Here is a 14,208-nt window from a genome sequence, read left to right as displayed (position 1 = left end):
CTGTGTGAGCCCGAGAGTGCGGAGGATGATGACCCACAGCTGGCCCTGTTCAAGGACGCCCGACGCAGGAGGCAGTCGAGCAGGGACAAACAAAGGAAGGCTATGGGACTCCTCGGGAGGAGGCACAGGGAGACCACGCCCTGAGCTCTCTATAAAAGGAGTGTTTGGGGAGGGGCTGGTTGCTGAAAGCAACTCTTTTGCTTGAGAAGATAAGCTCTTGTGTGTTTACTATTAAATCTTGGCAGAAGCCTTTTAGCCTTGGACGCTTTCCAGTCTCTTCTTTTGATTAGGGGTGCGAGAAGAGGGCTGGTTCAGAACAACCGGCCCATAGAGTCGGAAACGACTAGCACGCATGTGCCGGGGAACCTTGATCTTTTAAAATGGCGAAGCAAAAAGAAGGGGGTTGAAAAATGGGCTTTGTACTAAAATCAACAAGAACCTTGAAAGAAGGTGAATTTCAGCCTTCGATAAAGGAGAATCTTTGTAGCTCAGGGTTGAAACGAGGGGTCCCTGCTACTCTGAGCTTGCTTGTTTTCTTGCAGCAGAATTTTTTTTCCCCCTGACACTTTTTCAGGAAGAAAACGGAGACAGTTGGCTGTGGAAAAGTTTCAAGAATTTCTTGCTTTCTAAACCTCTTTATTCTTCGGCTCTTGATTAGCATACAGGCTATACACAGAACTTTATGTGAGAGCCTGACGTTGGGAAACAGAGATTGATTATTTGCCAGCAACCCTCTTATACCGCCACCATCTGGCACTCGTTTTTCTTCCGGATTCTCGCTCTGCCAACTTAGCTCTCGCTCAGCAGAGCAGGAGCGGAAAGGCGAAACCTAGGAAGAAGCATTGGACAATGGCCTTCTGGCCTTCGAAAGGAAGGGTTTGGACGTCTGAAAACTCGTTTCCCATCGATCCTACCCATCCTGGGATCCTGGAAGGGAAGCAGAACCCCACGAGTGGCGTAAAGCCATTGCTTATTTCCTTTCACGCAGGGTGCGGGCCGACCAGCGTATCACAGAATCCCGCCAAGTCGTGGAGCTCGCCGTGAAAGAACATAAAGCAGAGATCTTGGCTCTCCAGCAAGCGTTAAAGGAACAGAAACTCAAAGCTGAGAGTCTGTCCGACAAGGTTGGTCGACTTAAAATGCTATACAGGCAGTCCTTGACTTACAACAAAGGTCCCCAACCTTTCGGGCAACAGGGACCGTGAAGAAAGGTTTTTCCACGGCCCAGAGGGTGCGTGGTTTTGTGTGCTGCCTTCATCCCACGGATGGGGCTTTGCTTGTTTGCACGGTCCAGTTGCTGGCATGCCGCGGATCGGTACCGGTCCATGGACCGGAGGTTGGGGACCCCTGACTTACAACCTTCCAAGGTTGGTAAAATGAGGACCCAGATTGTTGGGGGCAAATATGCTGACTCTGTAAACCGCTTAGAGGGTTGTAAAGCACCGTGAAGCGGCATATAAGTCTAAGTGCTATTGCTTATGTGACAGATAGATAGATAGATAGATAGATAGATAGATAGATAGATAGATAGATAGATAGATAGATGGATGGATGGATGGATGGATGGATGGATGGATGGATGGATGGATGGACTGATGGATGGATGGATGGATGGATGGATGGAGAGAGACAGACAGACGATAGATAGGAGCTGTGGTGGCGTAGTGGTCAGAATGCAGAATTGCAGCCAAACTCTGCCCACTGCCAAGAGTTTGATCCTGACCATCTCAAGGTTGACTCAGCCTTCCATCCTTCCGAGGTCGGTAAAATGAGGACCCAGATTGTTGGGGGCAATGTGAACCGCTTAGAGAGGGGCTGTAAAGCATTGTGAAGCGGTATATAAGTCTACGTGCTAGCTCTATCGCTATTTTTCAGTGCCGTTGTCCCTTTAAAGGGTCACTCAGTGGATTGTTGTAAAGTCAAGGACTTGCCTGTACAGAGGTTTAGAAAAGGGGGCAGGGAATCGGAGGGCCAAGTAGATTCAGAACGATGGCCGAGGGGCATTTCATGCCTGCCTCCGTTGAACCTGCCCACTCCCCTGTCCTATCCAGCTCAATGACTTGGAGAAGAAGCATGCCATGCTGGAGATGAACGCCCGGAGCTTGCAGCAGAAGCTTGAAACAGAACGCGAACTCAAACAGAGGCTTCTGGAAGAGGTAGTCCCTGCTCCCTAATGGAAGTCTGTGAGCCCTTTCTGGGAGATAGAAACTGGCAAATGTTAAAATTTGGGCTTGGCGGCGTAATACCTGCGGCTCCTTCCCAGGGAGATGGCAGTGGCCGGCTCTGGAAATTTCTGGAGCCCAAATGGTTAGAATTCTCAGCAGGGGTCACTACTTAGACCGGGGGTCTTCAAACTTGGCCTTTTTAGGACTTATGGACTTCAACTCCCAGAATTCCTCAGCCAGGCTGGCTGAGGAATTCTGGGAGTTGAAGTCCACCAGTCATCCAAGGGCCAAGTTGGAAGACCCCTGGCTTAGACCATCAAAACTGTTGGCTTTGTTTCCTTCTGCGTAGATTCCTCCTGATTTTACCTTACAAGCTTGGTTTAAATCAGTGGTTTTCAAATTGGCAACTTTAAGATGTGCAGACTTTAATTCCCTGCTAACTAGGGGATAGAAGTCTGTACGTCTTAAAGTTGCCGAACATGAGTTTGAATTTTGATATAACCCCAAAATATGGCTCCTTCCTTCCTTCCTTCCTTCCTTCCTTCCTTCCTTCCTTCCTTCCTTCCTTCCTTCCTTCCTTCCTTCCCTTCCCTTCCCTTCCCTTCCCTTCCCTTCCTCCCTCTCTCATCTTCCTTCCTTCCTTCCTTCCTTCCTTCCTTCCTTCCTTCCTTCCTTCCTTCCTTCCTTCCTTCCTTCCCTTCCCTTCCCTTCCCTTCCCTTCCCTTCCTCCCTCTCTCATCTTCCTTCCTTCCTTCCTTCCTTCCTTCCTTCCTTCCTTCCTTCCTTCCTTCCTTCCTTCCCTTCCCTTCCCTTCCCTTCCTCCCTCTCTCATCTTCCTTCCTTCCTTCCTTCCTTCCTTCCTTCCCTTCCCTTCCCTTCCCTTCCTCCCTCTCTCATCTTCCTTCCTTCCTTCCTTCCTTCCTTCCTTCCTTCCTTCCTTCCTTCCCTTCCCTTCCCTTCCCTTCCCTTCCCTTCCCTCCCTCCCTCATCTTCCTTCCTTCCTTCCTTCCTTCCTTCCTTCCTTCCTTCCTTCCTTCCTTCCCTCCCTCTTTCCTCCCTCCCTCCCTCCCTTGTTATCTCCTTCAGTTCTTCTTCTTTCTGTCTCTCTCTTCATCCTCCCTCCCTCTGAATATTTTATAATTGCCCTGCTGGGTTTTGTCTCCTTCCCAGCAAGCCAAATTGCAGCAGCAGATGGATCTGCAGAAAAATCACATTTTTCGGCTGACTCAAGGCCTGCAAGAGGCTTTGGACCGGGCTGACCTTCTGAAGACCGAACGGAGCGACTTGGAATACCAGCTGGAAAATATTCAGGTGAGAGAAAAGCATTGCCCGCCGGAAAAAAAAAATAATGTTACGGATTTCCCTGGAACCTTTCGCCTGGGGTTTATTTGCAGCCCTGTGGTGATTCCTGGTCCTTTTTTTTTCTCCCCAACTTTTTTTCCGTGTGTTGCGAAGGTCCTCTATTCCCATGAGAAAGTGAAAATGGAAGGCACTATTTCCCAACAAACCAAGCTGATAGACTTCCTCCAAGCCAAGATGGATCAGCCAGCCAAGAAGAAAAAGGTGGGGAAAATAAACGAGCGCAAAGATTAACTAGCAGGCAAGAGGCAGGCGTCTTTCTGTCCGAAATTCTAAGACTGGGAGACGAAGAGGACTTTTTAAAGCTGCCCCAAATCCCCCCGGATTTTCCCAAACCCCTCCAAGTTCCTTAAGTTCCTCTTTTGGACCCCGGGCTGTAGTTGTATTGTGTGTTATTAAAGGACAAAGATGCCCACCACCCCCTCCTGGGAAAATGTCATAAAGGCAGCATTAGAGGTTTACTAGCTGGACATTCAGATATGTGCTGAATCAGCCGGGGAAAGGGCGGATTTTTCCTGTTGTTAAGTGGAAATGTGTCGCTAAACACTTTCTGCCATAAAATGGAGCTGTTCGTGAGAGTTGGGACCCGTCGCTTTACGGCCCTAAGGTGGCATTGTTTTTTTTTAAAAAATTGGCATCAGACAGCAGCGGGGAGGCAGGAAGCGTGGTTAGAACGCAAGCATTGCAGGCCAACTCTGCCCACAGCTAGCAGTTCGATCCTGACGGGCTCAAGGTTGACTCAGCCTTCTGTCCTTCCGAGGTCGGGTAAAATGAGGACCCGGACGGTTGGGGGGGGGCGCAAAAGGCTGACTCTGTAAAACCCCTCCGAGAGGGATGTAAAGCACTGTGAAGGGGCGTATCAGTCTACGTGCGATTGCTATCCCTTGTGGAATCTTTATTTCTATACAAGGGCATTTCTGCCCACCCACTGGCTCAGCCAGCCACGTACCAGTCTTCCAATTACTCAAGTTTCATGTGATGGGCAGATACAGCCAAGCGCTCTTTTCAGCCATCAAGCCAAGCTTTACTGCTAGTTTGTTAAGCCCTTTGTGGCCAGGTTTTCCCAGCTAGACAGGGCCAGAAGGCCATCATCCCCCATCAAGTCAAGCTTGGCTAACCACGCCTAGGAAAACCCACGGGCGCATTGATCCCTTGGCTAGCAGCCTTAGGGCTTCCATAATAACAGCAGAAGTGGGAGGGACCCTGGAGGTCTTTTAGTCCAACCCCCTGCTCAGGCAGGTAGACCCAATGCAGAAGGAGGAGGAGGAGGAGAGGAAAAGGAGTGGGGGGTCCTTGATGTTCTCCGAGCTTGGTTGGTGGTTTGCTTGTAGACCTTTTTTTTTTTTTAAATCCCATTTATATCCCGCCCTTCTCCGAAGACTCAGAGCGGCTTACAATCTAAGAAGCACAAATCAATGTGCTTAGCAACAGATTTAGATTTTAGATTTAGATTTTATTAGATTTATATACCGCCCTTTTCCCGTAGGACTCAGGGCGGTTTACAAGGTATTTAAAACTTCAATACAAAAATTTTAAAAAACAATTAAAAATGATTAAATTCAGTCCCTGAAGTAGAAATATAAAAACCCCAATTAAAACTCTCAGCCTGGGGCAGAAAGCTCAAAGAGCCAGGTCTTCAGGTCCCGGTGAAATGAGTGAAGGTCGGGGGCAGTCCTAAGCTCCATGGGCAGCTGGTTCCAAAGGGCAGGCGCACCCACAGAGAAGGCCCTATTTTTGGGTGTTATCCGCCTTCATTCTATGTATATTCCTGCTTATTAGGGCTTTTGACCCCCCCAAGCGGCATTATTACAAAGTCAGCTTATTGCCCCCAACAATCTGGGTCCTCATTTTACCTACCTCGGAAGGATGGAAGGCTGAGTCAACCTTGAGCCTGGTGGGACTCGAACCTGCACTAATTGTAGGCAGCTGGTGTTACTTAAGGAGGCATTAGCCCACTGCTCCACCAAGACCTTTTATTACTGCACTAGGTAACGTCATCAGTATTTGAAGGGAGTGGGGAGGAGGAGGAGGAGGAGGAGGAAAGCTTTGGCTGGCCATTGCCCAGCTCCTCCCTTGGCCGAGACGAGGAGGCCGTTGGACCCTCTGGTCTGCCCCCTTAGCTAGCCAGCGTCCCCTTCCCCTGGAGGCAACCGTCCCCGACTAGGAGTTAGGAGCTGTCTGTGTGTTTCTGTTGCTAGGGCCTGTTTAGTCGACGGAAAGAGGACCCTTCTTTGCCCTCACAGGTTGCTCTGCAGTACAATGAGCTGAAGGCGGCCTTGGAGAAGGAGAAGGCCCGCTCGGCTGAGCTGGAGGAAGCCCTGCAGAAAACCCGCATCGAGCTCCGATCCGCCAGAGAGGAAGGTAGGGCGGGGGGACGCTGAAACGTTGCCGCCGAAGCGGAAGGGGTCTTTTCTGGTTGTTGGTTTTCCTTTGGAGTCCCGAGCGTGTTCCCCCCCCACTGTCTCGTCCTTTACGTCTTCGTCTCTCTCTGTCTCTCTCTCTCTCTCTCTCTCTCTCTCTCTGTCTCTCTCTCTCTCTCTCTCTGTCTCTCTCTGTCTCTCTCTCTCTCTCTCTCTCTCTCTCTGTCTCTCTCTCTCTCTCTGTCTCTCTCTCTCTCTCTGTCTCTGTCTCTGTCTCTCTCTCTCTCTCTCTCTCTCTCTCTCTGTCTCTGTCTCTCTCTCTCTCTCTCTCTCTCTCTCTCTCTCTCTCCCTCTCTTCTCCCCCTCTTCCCTGCCACCCCTCCTCGGTGTTGACAATCCAGACTAATAAAAAGGAAAGAAAAAAAAAAGCAAATCACAAGGCTGCAGGCTGTAATTCGTAAGGTTCCGTAGAACCGCTTTTGCTGCTGCTGCTCTTCCTCCTCTTCCTCTTCCTCTTCCTGGTCCCGCTCGGCGGAGGCGTTAACTAACTGTTTGTGTGTGTCCGTAGCTGCCCATAGGAAAATCACAGACCACCCTCACCCTGCCACGCCTGCCACGGCCAGGCAGCAGATCATCATGTCTGCCCTAGTTCGGTCACCAGAACACCAACCCACGCCCATCAGCCTGCTGGCACCTCCCTCCAGCCGCAGAAAAGAGGCCTCCACGCCTGAGGGTAAGGCTTGGCGGGTGGGGGGTGGGCTTCTGGAGGGGTTCTGGCACTAGACCCGGAGACACCTTCCCCCCCCTCCCCAACTGCATACGGTGCCCGGCTTTCTTAGCAGTGCCAGGCGAGAGACGGACGACGGCCAAAAGCGACAGCCAAAAGGCCAGGCTAATCGTAAAGTTCCTAGAATACAGGCAGTGCTCCGCTTGCCACCGCCACGGGGCTCCGAATTTCCGTTGCTAAGCGAGACAGGTCGTTAAGTGTGTTCTTCCCCCCCCTCCCCATTTCACGACCTTCCTTGACAGCCTTGCTTTCAGGAGGATTCAGAGAAGCCCGGAAAAAGGGTTTAGAGAAGGCCACGGCTGTCCCGGGAATTCTGGGAGTTGAAGTCCACAAGTCTTAAAGCTGCCAGGGTTGAACACCCCTGACCTGTGGTATAAAGAAATGGTAGTTTAGCTGGTCCCTGTCGGTGGCTTGAAAAAGGGAGTCGAGAGCAGGTGGGACTAGGAACGCCGACGAATCTCCTGGCAGAGGTGAAACTCCTGCAGACCTTGGATGAGTCTCAGAGCCCAGTTGGGATCCAGATTCCAATGACTTCCAGCAAGTCTTTGAGCAGGATCCCAGGACTTCAGCTCCTCCCTCCTCTGCAGATTCCAAGCCCATCTTGCTGGATCTCAAATAGATCACCTAGCGTTAAGATCCATGCATAGCTGGAGGAGAATCCCTGCGCCATCGGCCAGTTGTCTTTCTCTGTGTGATTTCTCCCTGTTTTCTGTAGGATTTGGGTGTCGTCGTGTTATGAATGTCCCAACTTAAGAGCTATGTCTTTGACTCCCCTATCTGTCCATGTGGTTCAGTCACGTGACCCAGACCTTTTGTTCTGTTCTGCCCAGGGGTGTGTACGGGAGACCCCCCCCCCACACACTCCACAGTTTTCGGTCTCCCGAGTTAACGATTTTATTGTGCGGTTTTCTGAAAGACCCTGTTGGGAACTAATGGTGGCTTACCTTACAGGATGGTAACCATCACTGAGATAATTACATGAACTCTCAAGAGCTCTGTGTAAGCACTAATTATCACGATTTTCTTTTCCTTAGGTGTTAAATTACTAACCGGCGGGTCTACAATGTTTAATTCCAGAGTTCCCCAAATTTGAACAATATCTGCAGGTTAACTAACTCTCTTACCAAATTTGGCATCAGCTGCCAGACGGCAGTATTGTTTCAGCCCTGCTGTTCTTGAATCACACCCCTTTTACAGAAGGAGTTTCCCCCCCCCCCAATAAACACCTTTATTTACCAATTATTTCTCAAATTTCCGATTTGCCTGCGTCGGCTTTCCCAAGCCCTGTTAGAAAGCCAGGCTGGGTAGGTCGTTCTGCGATTTATTTATTTTTTAAGGCAGCCCTGTGTTTTCTCAGGATCTCATGGCAGTCTCAGAGGAGAGGACATAGCTGCTTTAAAAAAAAGGGGGGCCCAGAACGTGACGCACCATCCCAAGCCACCCAAAATAGATTTTCCTCATTTATTTCCAAAGCAAGGCAGACCTCAGCTATAAATTGTTTTTGAGGATAAATGGATGTGACTGTGAAAACAAGATTTGGGTAGAATTTAAATTATTTGTGTTTAAGAGTAGGCGGGGGAGGGCATGGTGGGCCAGTGGTTGAGATGCTGACCTTCGCTCCTTCCGGCGCGATCTAAAAACATATTTATTTGAGCAATCTGACCTGGTCTGATGGGTTAGGGTTGGGGTTTTAATATGTTTTTAATTATTGTTTTAAATTTTAAATTTGGGCATTATATTTAATCGTTTTTTAACTTTCGTATTCTGTTTTTATATTTATTGCCCTGTACACCGCCCTGAGTCCTTCGGGAGAAGGGCGGTATAAAAATATAATAAATAAATAAATAAATAAACCAGAAGGTCAGCATTTTGAAACCCGTGACGGGGTGAGATCCCGTGCCTTGCCCCAGCTCCTTCCTGCCAATCTAGCTGTTTGAAAGCATGCAGATGTGAGTAGATAAATAGGCACCCCTTCGGTGGGAAGGTAACAGGGTCTAGGACAACTAGCTCCAGCCAACTTACCACTGGACAGCTCCATGTGGGATAACTCAAGAGAGGGACAAGTAGAATTGCAGATCACCGCAGCCTTGAGGACTTCTGAGTCGAGAAGGTTCAAATCGAAAGCAAGACAAGGCCCAATGCAATTCACTTGTCCCTCTCTTGAGTTAATTCCGCCTTGAATTGTTCCACAGCAAGTTGCCCCTGGCGAGTTGGCTGCGGCAAGTCGGCCGCAATGAGTCAGCCACGTTGAGTTGTACCATTCCGAAGCAGGTAACAGCGTTCCGTGCTCCTGGGCGTATAGCCGTGCCAGCCCCCCAACCCACATTTCGTTACCAAACCAGGTAACATCATCGGTGGTCGACGCTGCATTAGATGCTTGCCTCAAACTCCCCCTCCCATCTAGAACTGATGATGTGACCTCTTTTGGTAAAGAAGCATCTGCAAGCTCAGAGAGCCCCAAGGACCGTACAATATGGAGTTTAGGATCTTATAAAGGTCTTGAAGAAATAATGTAGATCACTCAGTTTCTTTAAAAGCTGGTAAGCCATTTTAGCTGTGACATCATTTGGCTGGGCTGGAAGACATTCTGCTGTAAAGATAGCGCTAACAGATTCACAGAAGTGGGAGGGGCGGTGCAGAAATTTGGTGATAGATAGATAGATAGATAGATAGATAGATAGATAGATAGATAGATAGATAAATAGATAGATAGGAGATGGATAGATAAAGGTAAAGGTTCCCCCGCACATGCGTGGTAGTCGTTTCCGACTCTAGGGGCCGGTGCTCATCTCCGTTTCAAAGCCAAAGAGCCAGCACTCATCCGAGGACGTCTCCGTGGTCATGTGGCTGGCATGACTAGACGCCAAAGGCGCACGGAACGCTGTTACCTTCCCACCGGAGTGGTCCCTATTTTTCTACTTGCATTTTTACGTGCTTTCGAACTGCTAGGTTGGCAGAAGCTGGGACGAGTAACAGGTACTCACTTACCTGGCACTCGGGATTCGACCCGCCAAACTGTCGACCTTCTGATCGACAAGCTCAGCGTCCTAACCCACTGAGCCACCGCGTCCCTTGGATAGATAGATAGGATGATATAAATAGATAGATAGAATGATATAAATAGATGAGAGATAGATAAGAGATGGATAGATAGCATGATATAAATAGGATAGATAGATATATAGATAGATAGAAATAGATGAGATAGACAGATAGATAGTACATAGATAGAAATAGATGAGATAGACAGATAGATGATAGATAGATGAAGGAAGGAGCCAGCGTTTAGCATCGGTCCGTGTGTACCTTTTCACGCACGCTGCTCCTCCGTGTGGTTTCCCAACTAACAAAGATGTGCTGTTTTCCCTAGAGTTTAATCGGCGCCTTAAAGAACGGATGCATCACAATATCCCTCACCGCTTCAACGTGGGGCTGAACATGAGAGCCACCAAATGTGCTGTTTGCTTGGACACCGTGCACTTTGGACGTCAGGCTTCGAAATGTCTCGGTAAGCAGGATGGGCCGGCTGAAGAGGGGCAACCGAGCAGGCGATCCAGAGATGCCTTTCCCGGTCTCCCGTCTCGCGCCTCGCCTTCCCGAAGCGGTGCTTTCGTTTCCCCCAACGGGCAGATCTTCACGTCTTCTCACTGCATCGCCCCACATCGACCGGGTGGCTCAGTTTGCGTCTGGCCGTTTTGTCCTCTGCCTTGGTGTATTTGTGGGGGGTTTGGAGATGGCACGTCTATTTGTGTCGGCTGAAGATTGGCTGATTCCAGGTGGTTGATTCCTCTTCTTCCTCCCCTCCCCCCACTTTTTTTTTTTCAGAATGCCAGATGATGTGCCACCCCAAGTGTTCTGCTTGCTTGCCGGCCACTTGCGGCTTGCCGGCTGAGTACGCCACGCACTTCTCCGAAGCCTTCTGCCGGGACAAGCTGAATTCCCCAGGCTTGCAGCTGAAAGAACCCGGCAGCGCCTTACGGCTGGAAGGGTGGATGAAGGTGCCCAGGTACAAACGTGAGTCTCTGCCTTGAACGTGCCAGCCCAGCTTTGAGACTGCTGAAAGGAAGAGCAGCTCGGGATGGCCACGGCTGAAGCTGCGGAGGCTGGTGTTTTTTTTCTTCTTCTTCTCAGCACTTTTTTTTTTTTTTTTTTTTTTGGAGCGTCGTCCGACTTGCAGCTCGATCCGGAATCTTGCCGAACTTCTGACCAAGCCTTGTCCTTCTCTGTTTGCAGAAATAATAAACGCGGCCAGCAGGGCTGGGATAGGAAGTACGTAGTTCTAGAAGGAACTAAAGTCCTTGTTTACGACACGGAAACGAGAGAAGGTAATTCTTTTTTTTTTTTCCCTCTCCATCCGGAGCTTTCCCGTGTTCCCTGCCGCAGCCCTCCGGCCGCCTCTTGTTTTGAGGAAGCGGAAAGCCGTTTTCTATGATAAGGATCAAAAAGGATTCCGGTGGTACCTTTTCCAGCAAACCAACTGCAACTCGGGAAGGTTTCTGGCACTTGATCAAGTTGGTTGTTGTTTTGTTGTTGTTGTTGTTTTAAAAAAGATGCTACGGGAATCCTTCTGGTTATGTTTTTGCTTTTGGCCACCCTTTAAAGTGGAGCTGTCCAACCTCGGCAACTTGACGACGTGTGGACTTCAACTCCCAGGAATTCCTCAGCCAGCTAGCTGAGGAATTCTGGGAGTTGAAGTCCACACGTTGTCAAGTTGCCAAGGTTGGAGACCCCTGCTTTAAACTAAGAAGCTTCCCCCCCCCTTATCGCTGTAGGATTTTGCTACCTGTGTTTCTCCGAAAAGAAGACTGGGTTATATTATATTATATTATATTATATTATATTATATTATATTGTATTGTATTGTATTGTATTGTATTGTATTGTATTGTATTGTATTGTATTGTATTGTATTGTATTATATTATTATATTATATTATATTATATTATATTATATTATATTATATTATATTATTATTATATTATATTATATTATATTATTACATTACATTACATTACATTATATTTATTATATTATATTATATTATTATTATTTCCTAATTAGGTCTTCTATTCAGGGGAATGCGGTGCTAAATACGTCCATCGGGCTGACAATCTGAACTGGGGCTTAATTTGGGGGGGGGGCTGATATTACGAGCATCCTGACAAAAATCAGCCTAAACCCGGAAACTGCTGCTGCTGCTGCTGCTGCTGTTGCTAATGTCCTTAACTGGCAGGCTCTTCCCTGCAGCGACGCCGCCCCTGAGTTTTAAGCCCCCTGCTTTTCCGAGCGATCCGAAGATTGACGTCTGAACGGGGTGAAGACCCTCTGCTCATTTTGCGCTTCCTTTGCCCTTTCATTTCTCCCCATTTTATTTTATTTATTTTTGTTCATTTTCAAAGCTGGACAGCGGCCCGTGGAAGAATTTGAATTGTGCCTTCCAGATGGAGACGTTACCGTCCACGGGGCCGTGGGAGCCACGGAGCTTCTCAACACAGCCAAGTCAGGTGAGGCTGGATCCCATAATCCAGGGCTGCAGAAGCCGGCCGGAGGACGGAAAAGCCGTGGCTCCTTTTCGAGGACGGTCGGAAAAGCGTTAGAGAATAAAGAGGTGGATCTTGACGGAGAGAGGGGGGAAAACCCGGAGTTGGGACTCTGGAAAGAGTGCAGAGAAGAGCCACAAAAAGGATTAGCGGGGGTGGTGGTCTGGAGGCTAAAACACATAAGGAAGGGAATTGGGGGTGTCTCGTTTAAAGAAGAGAAGGACTAAGGGGTGACATGTTAGCAGCCTTCCCATATTTGAGGGGCTGCCCCAAAGAAGAGGGGAGTCAGCCTATTCTCCAAAGCACCGGAAGGCAGGAGAAGACGCAACGGATGGAACGCTATCCAAGAGAGATCCTGTTAGAATTAAGGAGGGATCGCCTGACAGCTAGAGCAATTCACCGGTGGAACGGCTGGCCTCCAGAGGTTGTGGGCGCTCCTCTTGTTTGGGGTGCTTCTGCTCTACAAGAAAGGAGCCGGCAAAAGAGGGCTGGGTCTCCCCTAATCCAGCGGGTCTCTCTTCTGTTCTGCTCGGCGACCACCTAGACGTGCCCTATATGTTGAAGCTGGAATCCCATCCCCACACCACCTGTTGGCCCGGGCGGACTCTCTATTTGCTGGCCCCCACCTTTCCGGATAAGCAGCGTTGGGTGAATGCCCTGGAATCTACGGTGGCTGGAGGAAGAGTTTCCCGAGAAAAGGCGGAGGCGGATGCTGTAAGTAGAGAAAAGGCAGGCAGGGAAGGAGGGAGGGAGAGAAGGTAAAAAAAATAAGAGAAGGAGAGGGAGGGAGGGAGGAAGAGGAGGGAGGGAGAAGAGGAAAGGAAGGGAGAAGAGGAAGGGAAGGAAGGAAGGGAGGGAGGGAAGAAAGAAGAAGGAGAAAAGGAAGGGAGGGAGGGAGGGAGAGAGGAAAGGAGGGGGAGAAGAGGAAGGGAAGGGGGAAGGAAAGGAGGGGGAGAAGAGGAAGGGAGGGAAGAAAGGGGGAGAAAAGGGAGGGAGTTGAGTTGAGCCCCCCATTTCTGTTGCCAAGCCAGAGTTGGGCCCCCATTTGATGACCTTATCATAAAGTGTGCTGTTGTCACTTCAAGACGCCCCTCAGCGAAGGACTGTTAAATCAAGGGTTATTCATATTCTAATGAGGACAAGCCTCCGAAGTGATCTTTTTCTCATCCTCCTGCCTTTCTGCACAGAAGCTCCTCGGGAATTCTCTCCTGAAGTTGGAAGGAGAAGATCGTTTGGATATCAATTGCACTTTACCTTTTAGCGATCAGGTAAGGCGTCTCCGGCTTCAGCTCACCTGAAATGGCTGCGGAAGCTTTTTGTGGCTCCTGCCCGGAAAAGTCCATTTAAGTGGTGAACGGCTTGGCAAATGTAATTTATGCATTAAATTGGCCTGCCTCCCGCATGGCCGGCGGGCGAGCCTAGGCGACTTCCAGCCGAGCCCAGATAGCAAGGAAAAAGTTAGAATAATAAATGCCAAGGTTAAAATGGACTCCGGATTTTAAGTACGGAGAGTCCTTGACTTACGGCCACGGCTGAGCCCAAATTTTACGTCGTCAAGGGAGACATTTGCTCAACGCGTTTCGGCCCCCGTCTGGTGACTTTTCTTGCCACCTTTGTTCAATGGATCGCAGCGGTGGTGAAATCGGTCGCACGGTTGTTTAAATGAATCCAGCTTCCCCGTTGATTTTGCTGGCTAAAAGGTCGCAAAAGGGGATGGTGTGACACCCCCCCCCCCCCGGGACACCGCAAGCGTCGTAAATATGAGTCAGTTGCCAAGGATACTAACTGGGGATGCTGCAACGGTCATAAGCATGACAAACGGGTCATATGTCACTTCTTTTTTTTTAACTGCCATTGTAACTTCAGAGAGTCACTAAATGAACTGTTGCAAGTCGAGGATTGCCAGTAGGCCTTTGTCAAAACAGTCGAAAATTTCCTTGTTGTGTCAAAGTGTTTTGCGTTCACTTTTTGAGCAACCCGGTGGCCTCTTTTCTGT

At 49.2% G+C, this 14,208-nt stretch overlaps 1 protein-coding gene across 2 annotated transcripts in view; it reads left to right on the top strand.

Annotated features, from left to right (window-relative positions):
• The window catches only part of CIT (citron rho-interacting serine/threonine kinase), a gene marked incomplete at its 5' end in the record, with an annotated part of 76,369 nt that overhangs the window by 55,625 nt on the left and 6,536 nt on the right, over positions 1-14,208 (top strand). For both annotated transcript variants that reach the window (XM_083373517.1, XM_083373516.1), the window contains 12 exons: positions 989-1,124; positions 2,052-2,156; positions 3,336-3,476; positions 3,621-3,728; positions 5,723-5,885; positions 6,453-6,617; positions 10,042-10,179; positions 10,497-10,677; positions 10,905-10,996; positions 12,072-12,176; positions 12,757-12,926; positions 13,400-13,480. In XM_083373517.1, coding sequence (XP_083229643.1) covers positions 989-1,124; positions 2,052-2,156; positions 3,336-3,476; positions 3,621-3,728; positions 5,723-5,885; positions 6,453-6,617; positions 10,042-10,179; positions 10,497-10,677; positions 10,905-10,996; positions 12,072-12,176; positions 12,757-12,926; positions 13,400-13,480 — 1,585 coding nt within the window. The remainder of the gene's footprint in view (positions 1-988; positions 1,125-2,051; positions 2,157-3,335; positions 3,477-3,620; positions 3,729-5,722; positions 5,886-6,452; positions 6,618-10,041; positions 10,180-10,496; positions 10,678-10,904; positions 10,997-12,071; positions 12,177-12,756; positions 12,927-13,399; positions 13,481-14,208) is intronic.

This window comes from Vipera ursinii (genome assembly GCF_947247035.1).
Source record: "Vipera ursinii genome assembly, chromosome: 14".
NCBI lineage: Eukaryota > Metazoa > Chordata > Lepidosauria > Squamata > Viperidae > Vipera > Vipera ursinii.
Note: the sequence above shows the minus strand (reverse complement) of the source record. Positions and strands in the feature narration are given on the sequence as shown.